The sequence below is a fragment of the Cervus elaphus genome, chromosome 3 (assembly GCF_910594005.1).
Source record: "Cervus elaphus chromosome 3, mCerEla1.1, whole genome shotgun sequence".
Taxonomy (NCBI): Eukaryota; Metazoa; Chordata; class Mammalia; order Artiodactyla; family Cervidae; genus Cervus; species Cervus elaphus.
In genome coordinates this window covers 3,340,801-3,352,883 of record NC_057817.1, presented here as the reverse complement: position 1 = coordinate 3,352,883, position 12,083 = coordinate 3,340,801, and the positions used below count along the sequence as shown (strand labels likewise).

The 12,083-nt window shown below is 44.5% G+C and overlaps 1 protein-coding gene across 4 annotated transcripts in view; it reads right to left on the bottom strand.

Moving 5' to 3' along the window:
• Positions 1–652: 652 nt before the first annotated feature.
• TPH2 (tryptophan hydroxylase 2) overlaps positions 653–12,083 on the bottom strand; it is a 108,277-nt gene continuing 96,846 nt past the window's right edge. For all 4 annotated transcript variants that reach the window (XM_043879566.1, XM_043879576.1, XM_043879585.1 and 1 more), the window contains 2 exons: positions 2,721–2,854; positions 653–2,591 (listed from right to left, as the gene is read on the bottom strand). In XM_043879566.1, the coding sequence (XP_043735501.1) occupies positions 2,417–2,591; positions 2,721–2,854 (309 nt within the window). In that variant the 3' untranslated portion in view covers positions 653–2,416. The remainder of the gene's footprint in view (positions 2,592–2,720; positions 2,855–12,083) is intronic.

The window sequence follows — 12,083 nt, the reverse complement described above, 5'->3', positions numbered from 1 at the left end:
AAAATATTATCTAAAGCAACACCAAATTATGGGAACAACAGCAAAAGCAGACATGAAGAGTTTCTTAGCCAATTTTCTCCTTTGAGAAAATTCAGCAACCAGTTCTGGAAATTTCTTACTGTTCCTAGTCTCTCTTAACTGTTTATGGGAAATTTCTGGACTCATTGTTCTGGGTTATCATTCTAGATTAGTATTTATAAATAATTATTCAGGGTCATGTAGATCTAGCAAAGCAAGATGTAAGAAATTAGGTCTTTATGGATTTAGAAAATGATTGGAATTTACAACTACTTGATCATTTCAGATCCTTTTATTTGGGCCCAGCTTGCTCATCATTTCTCTACCACTGATAATTTTTCAAGGCACTACTCTTTCAGCTCAAACAGCATTTAAACTGCATGATTCTAACATTCTAACCATCAAATCCCTTCTCAAAAACTCCATTCTCAGATCTGAGAGGACAGCATCGAAACATGTATATTATCAAGTGTGAAACAGATCGCCAATCCAGGCTGGATGCATGAGACAAGTGCTCGGGGCTGGTGCACTGGGATGACCCAGAGGGATGGGATGGGGAGGGAGGTGGGAGGGGGGATCGGGATGGGGAACACATGTAAATCCATGGCTGATTCATGTCAATGTATGGCAAAAACCACTACAATATTGTAAAGTAATTAGCCTCCAACTAATAAAAATAAATGGAAAAAAAAAAAAACTCCACTGTTTTGAGAATCCTTCAAAAATGAAAGAGCCTCAATCATCAAGATAACCAAGAGTCAAATGTCTGATTTCTCATTGTAATTTTACCTCACTCTGATGTGTATTTTAATTTTCTCATATTCTTCCTGAATATATTTAGTCCCAAAATTTCTGACCTGTAACAGGCCATGCAACAGTATGAGTTAGTCTGAAATTTTATGCAATTTCCTATTTAAAGAAAATCCTTGGAAGTAAATATTTGAGAATTGCTACCTTAAAAGTTATTCTGTCATCTTACTCTTCTCTCCTTTTTCTCATCCTCTCTTTCCCCCACCCAGTATTCTGTGCTACTAAAGCAGACTAGAGGAACGATGATTGCATTTGTTAAGGGAGTCAGAAGCTAAAATTCATTCACTCATTCAGCAGTTATTTGTTCACTTGATCACCTGACTATAAGCAAGGGATGACAGGCCTGCAGCGCAGCGTTCCCTTCCCGCTGCTGGAGGGCGGTCACTTCGCCATGTTCTGTCAGTCACTGCGATACAGCAGTGAATCGGCTCTATGTACACATACATCCCCTCTTCCCTAGATTTCCTTCCTGGGCTACATCACTACCATTGACCTAAATTTGCCCAAACTTTGGACAAGTGGCCGGACTCCCAGAGACCTAGCCTGGTTTGGGGTTGTGAGGGGAAACATCTGTACTGTTGTCAATCCTTGATCACAAGCCAAGCCCTGTTTACTGATAACATTAGTTCCGATAAGCATTACTTTCCCTTCTGTGACTACACGTCATAAATTACACACATACACCAAGCTGAATGTCTTAGCAATCCAAAAGTGAGATGTGAGCGGCTGTTCACATGGATGCATGGCTAACTGCTACTCTGAGCAAATCACTTAACTCTCTGTGACTCAGTTTCTGCACCAGAAATCAAAGCTCTGTGAAAATTGTTATTCTCCAAGAGAAATGGGTTAAACACCTGAGCAGAATAGTCACTTTATTCCAGCATAAAATTCACAGTCCCAAGATTTATTCTCTACTGTTTAGTCTTTCCTAATGTCCACCCTGGAAGGATTTTCTTCCAAAATACTTTGGGAAGCTTGCCACAACTCAGTCTCCACAAGGTCAATGCAACCTACATATTCTATGTGTGAAAAGTTCACTTTTCTTACATTGTATAAATAATCATCCTGAAAACCATTCCAACTAGTGTGTTCACTATCCATTTTTAAAGAAAATACTGAATCTTTTAGTAAGGTGATAAGAAGTTTCATACAATTCTGGGTTTATCTCAAATAGTGCTGTGAAAACACTCACACTGGAGAAAATAAACAGTCTCACTGCTATTTTCATTGTATCTAGTGAACACAAAGGAAAGGCTGGGATCTGAGAAAGGAAAGGTCACAAGCTAGAGTCAGAAGAGGGCTATTTGTTACCAATTTTCAACAGCTGCAGTTTGGCTAAGGACACTAAGCTGGAACGTCAAATTTATTTAAGACATTTAAACCTGCTTCATACAATGAGTGGCTCTCTACCATTGGGCTCTTTATGGTGTTTCACACATTATCACAGTAAGTTACAAGTAGGTAGGAATACACAGAACTGCGTGCTTACTAGCCAAGCCATGACACAGAAAGCTATTGGTGTTATATGACACTGAATCGCTGTTAAGCCCCCGAAACATCATGCTGGCAGTGACACGGGTCCCAGGCATCAAATCCCCAGATACTGGTTCATTTTGTTCAAGGCATCACACACGGTGTTCAAATCGCTGCGGAGGTCCTGCACCACATTCTCAATACTCCTGGTGTCTTTCAGAATTTCAATACTCTGAGTGTAGGGATTGAAGTAGACTGAGAAGGGACGGGTAATTGACTTTGCGAAGTCCCTGCAAAATAAACAGAACAGAGAAGAATATGGGATCAATCCTCACAGGTTCAAGAGACAGATATTAGGAAGGAACAGAGCCAGCAAAATAAAAAGTCATGTTCTCCAGATGGAAGCAAAAGAAATTTACCTCATCTTTTCTTTGGCTTCTTCAAAACTTTCTGAAACAAAGTAGGCTTCCTGGAAGGTGGTGATAAGGCATTCCTGCAAGCAGGTTGTCTTTGGGTCAAAGACTTTCACACAAGCCTTGTCAGAAAGAGCATGCTGCAAAACACACCATGAAACCTGTTAAAGTCCCGGATGAGACTGCCGCCAGGTCACACTCCTCCAGAGCAGCTCAGTCCTCCCATAGAACTGCCCGGTCACTCATCCACCGTGGCATGGGGACTCTCCCCACAGAAGTGCCCAGGTATCATCCACCGTGGCATACGGACTCTCCCCACAGAACTGCCCAGGTATCATCCACCATGGCAGGGGGACCCTCCCCACAGAACTGCCCGGTCACTCATCCACCATGGCATGCGGACTCTTCCCACAGAGCTGCCCAGTCACTCATCCACCGTGGCAGGGGGACTCTCCCACAGAACTGCCCAGTCATCCACCGTGGCATGGGGACTCTCCCCACAGAAGTGCCCAGTCACTCATCCACCGTGGCATGGGGAATCTCCCCATAGAAATGCCCAGTCACTCATCCACCATGGCAAGGGGACTCTCCCCACAGAGCTGCCCAGTCACCCATCATGGCATGGGGAATCTCCCCACAGAACTGCCCAGGTATCATCCACCATGGCATGGGGACTCTCCCCACAGAATTGCCCAGTCACTCATCCACCGTGGCATGGGGACTCTCCCCACAGAAGTGCCCAGGTATGCATCCACCATGGCATGCGGACTCTCCCCACAGAGCTGCCCAGTCACTCATCCACCGTGGCAGGGGGACTCTCCCCAAAGAACTGCCCAGTCATCCACTGTGGCATGGGGACTCTCCCCAAAGAACTGCCCAGTCACTCATCCACTGTGGCATGGGGACTCTCCCCACAGAGCTGCCCAGTCACTCATCCACCATGGCATGGGGAACTCTCCCCGAGGCAGAAGAAACGGGCTGTGAAGGGTTTTGTTTGGTTGGTTGGTTGTTTTGAAGTCCCTTAGTAACTGAGGGGACAAAAAGGAGATAACGGTATTATTTTATTAACTATTAACCAAATTCATACTGAAAGACTGTTCAGAGCTGGAACCCCACAGAACATGCATGCGTGCATGGTCATGTCAGACTCTGTGACCCCATGGTCTGTAGCCCACCAGGCTCCTCTGTTCATGGGATTTCCCAGGCAAGAACACTGGAGTGGGCTGTCATTTCCTCCTCCAGGGGATCTTCCTGACCCAGGGACCAAAACTGCCTCTCCTGCATCTCCTGCGTTGGCAGGCAGATTCTTTACCACTGCGTCACCTGGGAAGCCCAACTCCACCGAAATGAAATTTTAAATCTATGCTATGAATAGAAACAGGAGAGAGAACAAATATGGTCTTAAATTTATTGCTATAAGCAATGGACTGGAATTTCCCTTAAATGGCAGAAGTAATAATTACCTGCGTGCAGAGGTAATTGGGACTCTGACTGAACTATTTGTGGACTCACTGTGAGACATTCTGAGGCCAGGTACTATGATTCAGCAGAGGCTGGAGTGGGCCTGAATATTTGAGGATACATGCAAAGCATTCCTTTACCTTCCCTCAAGCACAGCAGAGCAATATACAGTAGATAAATATTGCCAGGTGGGAAAAAAAAAAGAGCTAATATTAACAGCTATATTTATGCTCAGAGCAGACAAGACGGACACAGGAAAGCCAATGCAGGTCCTCTGCGAACCATCATCAGCCCTGTTCGGGTCACTCCATGACTGACGCTAAGAACAGCAAGCAACGATGAATGGTCGTATTCAGGATAAATCCAGTGATGCTAAAAGTTAGCACTCATTTCCTGCCACCTGCGTGCATATAGCCCCTGGATCTGTGGTTCTCACACAGAATGTGCCTGAGACCACTGAGGAGCCTGTAGAAAATGCAGAAACCCAGGCCTCAGTTTTATTTGGAAGATCTGGATAAATCCCAGAAGTCTGCATTTGAAAGGCATCCACGGTGATTCAGACAGGTGGTTGTAAATTATATTTTGAGGAACACCCCTTTAGATTCTTTCCTTCTTAATTTAAATGATAAACTGGTTGGGAGAGAGAGGCAGAGAGAGAAAAGGTAGCAGAAACAGCCTTGAACTGAGAGTTAGAAAACCTATTCGCAGGGCAGGAATGGAGACGCATGGAGACTGGACTTGTGGACACAGAGGGGACTGAAAGGGTGGGATGACTTGGGAGTTGGAATCGGCATGTATACACCACCATGTGTGAAATAAATAGCTAGTGGGCATGGGGTGGGGAGGTGCGAGGGATGCTCAGGAGGGAGAAAGAGAGAGAGAGAGAGAGAGAGTGTGTGTGTGTGTGTGTGTGTGTGTGTATGAATAGAGAGAGAGAGAGCGAGAGAGTGAGAGACAGAGCAAGAGAGAGAGAGAGAGAGAGCAAGCGAGAGCAAGCTGATTCACACTGCTGTCCAGCAGAAACCAGCTCAATCCTGTGACGCGTTTAGTCTCCAATAAAATAAATAAATAAGAATAAGTGGTGAATCACAGAGAAAGAAAGAAGAGAAAACTTGGACTCTAGTCCAGGCGTTGCTGCTAACTGGGTAACCTTGGCAGATGATTTCACCTCTCTGGGTCTCCATTTCCTGAGTGTCCATGAGCAGTCTGGGCTGGCTGATTTCTGAAGACACTCTATTCCAGCCTCTGGTCCACCCAAAGCACTTCTCAATCTGTAACTGCTAAGGTTTTCCCAGAGAAACACTGAAAAACCTTTCCTGTTCAATATTCCTGGTGCATTCCCGCAACAATTTCACAATGCTTGGAATGATTTGTAGCCTTCTATGAAGAAGGCTGTGGTTTCCTAAGTGTGAAAATACAATAGTGAACCCAAGGACTGACGGGTGAGAGAAAGGGCACACGGTCCTACCCTGGGTGAGATTTGCTTTCCCGCCAAGTCCCACTGTCCAGATCAATGCAGATGTGAATCAGGGAATGCACAGGGCCCCATCGAATGAACTAATTTTTTTCTTGGCCCACAGAACAACTTCATTATATGCGGAAGGTCACTACACCAGCACATGCATTTGTGCTATATTCAAGGCAGTGCAGCGAACATCAGGGGATTCGGGGTTCCACATGACTAATAATTCTGTCCACATTTTTAAAACGACTTCACAGTTTCAAGAAACAAAATGTGCTTTGATGAGAGTTGTTGCTCCTCTTGGGGATGGTTTTGATTCCTGTCTCCTGTACAATGTCATGAACCTCCGTCCATTGCTCTTCAGGCACTCTGTCTATCAGATCTAGTCCCTTAAATCTATTTCTCACTTCCACTGTATAGTCATAAAGGATTTGATTTAGGTCATACCTGAATGGTCTAGTGGTTTTCTCCACTTTCTTCAATTTCAGTCTGAATTTGGCAATAAGGAGTTCAAGATCTGGGCCATAGTCAGCTCCCAGTCTTGTTTTTGCTGACTGTATAGAGCTTCTCCATCTTTGGCTGCAAAGAATATAATCAATCTGATTTCGGTGTCGACCATCTGGTGATGTCCATGTGTAGAGCCTTCCCTTGTGTTGTTGGAAGAGGGTGTTTGCTATGACCAGTGTGTTTTCTTGACAAAACTCTATTAGCCTTTGCCCTGCTTCATTCTGTACTCAAAGGCCAAATTTGCCTGTTACTCCAGGTGTTTCTTGACTTCCTACTTTTGCATTCCAGTCCCCTATAATGAAAAAGACATCTTTGGGGGGTGTTACTTCTGGAAGGTCTCGTAGGTCCTCATAGAACTGTTCAACTTCAGCTTCTTCAGCACTACTGGTTGGGGCATAGACTTGGATTACCGTGATATTGAATGGTTTGCCTTGGAAACAAACAGAGATCATTCTGTCGTTTTTGAGATTGCATCCAAGTACTGCATTTTGGCCTCTTTTGTTGACTATGATGGCTACTCCATTTCTTCTAAGGGATTCTTGCCCACAGTAGTAGACATAATGGTCATCTGAGTTAAATTCACCCATTCCAGTCGATCTTAGTTCACTGATTCCTAGAATGGCAATGTTCACTCTTGCCATCTCCTCTTTGACCACTTCCAATTTGCCTTGATTCATGGACCTAACATTCCAGGTTCCTATGCAATATTGCTCTTTACAGCATCGAACCTTGCTTCTATCACCAGTCACATCCACAACTGGGTGGTGTTTTCGCTTTGGCTGCATCCCTTCATTCTTTCTGGAGTTATTTCTCCACTGATCTCCATCCTAAAGGAGATCAGTCCCGGGTGTTCATTGGAAGGACTGATTTTGAAGCTGAAACTCCAATACTTTGGCCACCTGATGCGAAGAGCTGACTCATTTGAAAAGACCCTGATGCTGGGAAAGATTGAGGGCAGGAGGAGAAGGGGATGGCAGAGGATGAGATTGTTGGATGGCACCACTGACTCAATGGACATGGGTTTGGGTGGACTCCGGGAGTTGGTGATGGACAGGGAGGCCCGGCATGCTGTGGTTCATGGGGTTGCAAAGAGTAGGACATGACTGAGTGACTGAACTGAACTGAACTGTTGCTCCTCTGCAAAGAATAGGCCTCCTATTGGTCCCCCATGATTTCTGGAACTAGAAGTTGCTTTCTTTGCAACCATACAATCTGCGTGCATTTTATTTAGTATGTTGCTCTAACTGTCCATTTATCCATCGGTACATACAAAAAGGAAGACAGTGCCTGCCTTAGTGTCCCCGATGCTTGCATGTTCCCACACTCGCATTGAGGTGCACGGGCAGAGAGGTAGCAGAACAGGCTGTGTGAAAGTTCAGGGCACGGCCCCCTTGGGGCTCCCCGCTGAGCCAGACTTCTCACTGGGCCAAGGACAAGCAAGGGAAGAGGAGGAAACTTATCAACCTAGGTCTGCAATGTGACAGACCTTGGCTGCAACAGGACCGGAGGACCTTTAGCAGTCACCACGTGTAGAGAATGCCTCTGGTATACAATAACAGAGATCAAAATTAGTGTAGTTTTAGAAAAATGTGTCATATGATGATTCTACTAGATACTCAAATGAGCTCATCTCATCATTTTAACAGATAAACGAGATGAGAGTAGACCAAGAAAAAGCCCAGAAGGCAAGGTGCTCTGCCTCTAAGAGAAGTCAGTGCATTCACAGCATATGATTTGAAGCAAAGACCATTAGCTAAGATATCTCACACTTGACTAATACAATCATCAAAAGGACAACTGGAAGTTCATTGTTCTAAGCTTTCAACAATGTAGTCTATCCTCAAGATCCTGCTGCATCCAACAGCTGGTTATATGTTGGGGACCGCTCCGTCCGTGGAGTATGAGACCAGTTCTCCCCTGTGGCTGTTAAAAATACAGGGATGATAATAGTACCCAAGGATTAGCCTGGAAAATGAAGAGTCCAGAGTTGGGGAAGCAGCCACTGAGTGAGGCCAACAAAGGAGGTGGCAATCACACCAATAAATGTCTCACTTACTAGTGGGAAGTTCTGTGTGATGACCTCCAGGCACATCCATGTAGCCCATGAAGGGCCCCTGCTTCAGGAAACTAAAGCACAGCTCAAGGCTTATAGAATATCGGTCACGTCTCCACTGGTTCCACTGCTCAGTGGAGCAAAGGCCTACTGAGTTTGCTTCTCAACTCCTATCCACATCTCTCTGTAAGCCACCTTGGTCTTAGGGAACAAGTTTCACACTCCCTCCTCTGTGTCCAGAGTCGATTCTCTGTAAACATACAGCCAAACTGCTTGGTGTCCCCAGGGAGCTCTGTGGTGAATCCTTTCCAAAGTGTTAAGAGTCTGATATCCTGAAGTCTGCAAAAATTAATCCAATTTCCTACAGAGAGAGGCTTTCTAATGCTGAGAGAATCTGGCTGAGAGCTTTTTACTCTGAAGCCATTTTTAAAGTGCAGGAATGCTTGAGAATCACCTCCTCTCATCTACATCCTCTCTCAAAGGGCTGTTTTGGATTTATCCACAGGGCAAAAGGCACACAGGACTAGGAGCCAGGAGACCTGGATTCTAAACATAGCTGTCCCAAAGGTTTACCAGATGAGTGAAAATTCCCCAGGTTAGGATGCATTTTCCTCTTTGAGAAACTGCAAAGATTGTATCTACCTGAACTCTAAAGCTCTTCTTGCAATATGGTTCTAACAGGGCCTGTCATACACAGGGCTTCCCTGGTGGTTCAGATGGTAAAGAAACTGACTGCAATGCGGGGAAACTGGGTTCCATCTCTGGGTCAGGTAAATACACAGCCTTCGTACCATGGTCCCCTCCCTCCACCCCAACCCACATAAATTCACCATAGCAGCCTTTCCCATTGGGCCTGGGTATGGTCTTCCCACCCTCCCCAACAGAGATGGCCATTACCAATTAACTGACTTTAGTGCACTAATTTAAGACTTTTTTTTTTTGCCTGTTCCAGTCTTTTAAATAGAAATTTCTTTTCAGCATCAAAAATTTCGCTGAGTTATTCCACCTCTGAAAGCCTATTCCAGTGTTCATCTGGAAAACAGGAATAGTTCCAGTGTCTATAACCCGGGAATGTGGTAAGGATTAAACGAAAAAATGCATGCGAAGTGTCGGGCAAGTGGGAAGCACTCTGTAAACTCGGTTATCACGGCTGCTTCAGGCTCCCAGTGATGCCTGGTGTACATATGCAGTGAGCCACACCTTCTTGCACTGGGGCAACTCTTCTGGAACCATCGAGAAAGATGCATGGCCCTAGCTATGAGACTGCCAGGTCCTAGACCGCAACAGTGCCGGGCCTGAGTTTATCAGCTTAAAATCTTCCTTCCTCCCAGCCACCTGCCTTTGCAATAACACGGAGTTATTATCTCAGCTCTTCTAGATGTCAACCTGTGATCCTCACCCTCTATATTAGGACTGGTTAAAGTTGGGGAAAAACTCAAGTGTGAAGTCTAGGTAGTTTGGGCCCTAGATCCTAAATAAAAACTTACAAACACCCTTACACTCACACTACAATCATCTTTTCCTACATCAGAACAACAAACATATAATATAATAAGTATGTATGCATGTCTATAGTATTTTTTGAACCCCCCTTAAATGTTTTTCCTTCTAACTGAGCACAGCATGGTCACAACATCCCTACTGCCAAACTGAGTATCACACTTTTTTATCAGTGATGTTGAAAGTTTCAGCAGTTTGAACAAGATTCCGGGGGCAGGAGGGGGCATTGGGACAAACTCCCTCAACAAGAAATCCCTGTGTAAAAGCCAAAGACCCTGCTCCAGCGCCCACTGTCTGATCTTTGCTCTGTTCTTACCAACAGTGCTGCTTCGGGAAAGGAAGGAGGAAGGGAGGAAGGGAGCTGGGAGCCGTCTGAACACAGTACAGGCAGAGCAGCTCAGAGGCTCTCAGAGCCCTATCTCCAGCCACCCCGCCGCCACACTGGAAGACCCAGGGGAACACACAGGGGCCCTGGGCCGCCTCCACAGCCTGGCCATAACGACCAGCCTCTGATCACCTCACAGAGTTGCTGCAAGTGGCCGTAAATACAAATGATCGTAGTAAATATAAAGCTGTTCTGGGAATGCTGATGAACAGCTACGTAAATTCACCATGCAAGGATATCCTAAAACTAAAGCCAAAATATAGTAACTAAATTTTCAAAAACCACCAGCCTTGTCAAAACCTGAAAAGCAGAACAAATGTATTTGTATGTAACATTCCAGCGACACTTATGAGGTAGATGCCATTTGCCAAAAAAAGTATAATCTCTGCCCTTAAGGAAACAAAGAACTTATGCTCTTACCTGCAAAAAGGAAGGAGAAATTACCTTTCATTTTTGAGATGGATTAAGATGGTTGGATGGCATCACTGACTCAATGGGCATGATTCTGAGCAAATTCCGGGGGATAGTGAAGGACAGGGAAGCCTGGTGCAATGCAGTTCACGGGGTCGCAAAGAGTCAGACACAACTTAACGACAGCAAACTTTTTGAGATAAGATTCAGTCAATTCATCAACTAGCAAGCAGTCCTTTACCCCCTAACAAGAACAACCTGCGCTGTTGCTTCTCCAGGAGGACTGGATTCAGCAAAGACCCATGTTCACCCCTTTCTTAGATTTTATCCCCTAAAGACACAAACTTTCTTGAAAACTGAAACTTTCAGTTTTGAGCTTGTTGAGTAAAATAAGTGAAGGAATGAGTGAATAATAAATTTTTTAAATGACAGTCATACAGTTAAGTCAACTCTGAGATAGAAAAAGAATAGAAAAAGGAAAGAAACACGCTAGACTGTGAGTGAACAGCAAGAATTATCCCATTTTCAACCTTTTGTAAAGTCAGTTTTCCAGATGATCTAGCTCATTATCAACTGCTCCCCATAGCGATGAAGGTTTGGAAAGGTCCTTCCCAAGTACACTTCTGGAATTCCTAAAAGCACATCACAGAAAAAATGACTAGAACAAGAGAGGGAGAGCAATCACTGCTGAGATGTTTTTGATATCCTTTATAGTTAGCAGATGTATGGTAGTTTTTATAAGCACTTCCATATTTATTTCCTTTATAGCTTCAAAGATAAAAAATAAGCATTGTCAAAAAATACGAAGGAAAAATGAAAGGTATCCTTCAAACTATAGAGACACTGCTTGGAAGTACTTGGGCAACTCTGAAGTGCAACATTTATTCCTGAAAACCGAGCCTCTTAAAGCACACATTTTAAAATGTGCCCAGTTCAAGAAAAGAAGAAGAATTGTGGAGAGTTATGTAAAAGTTAGAAGGACTACACCAAAACTTCTGACAACTTACCCAGAATGGACTATAACTGGAACAGCAAAACCAGATTTTACCGCAAAAGGTAACCACATTCAAAACTGCATTAATAGGCAGATTTGTACAGGAATTATTATAATGCTGTTAATAAAGTTATCCCCACCTGGGCTCAAAACTGTCATCTGTTCATGCAAATAAAAGTTGGACAGATGTATTCACAAGTGCTGGGAGAGGACCCTAGACACTCAGGCCAAGGTGAGCAGGGATGGGGTAAGGGCAGGGCAAAGCTAAGACACCAGGGAAAGCTCTTGTGTTATGTATTCTCTGCAAACAGTCAGAAGACATTTCAGAGAGAAAGAATTTCTGAGTTGTAAAAATGGTCCAAATAGCAATCATAGGGATGTTGGAGTGTTGAAATATGGGAATGGAAGAATGCTAATGACCAGAGCTGATGGACCAGAACAAGAAGATTCACGGCAGACAATGCCCTTCAGTGTCCATGTTTCTGGCTGATTTCCATTTCCAGATGACTCGATCCGTACCGACGGAAACAAAAACAACAGATTCACCCGAGTGCTGCCTACACATGCCTCGTTAACCAGACCAGAGGACCCTGACA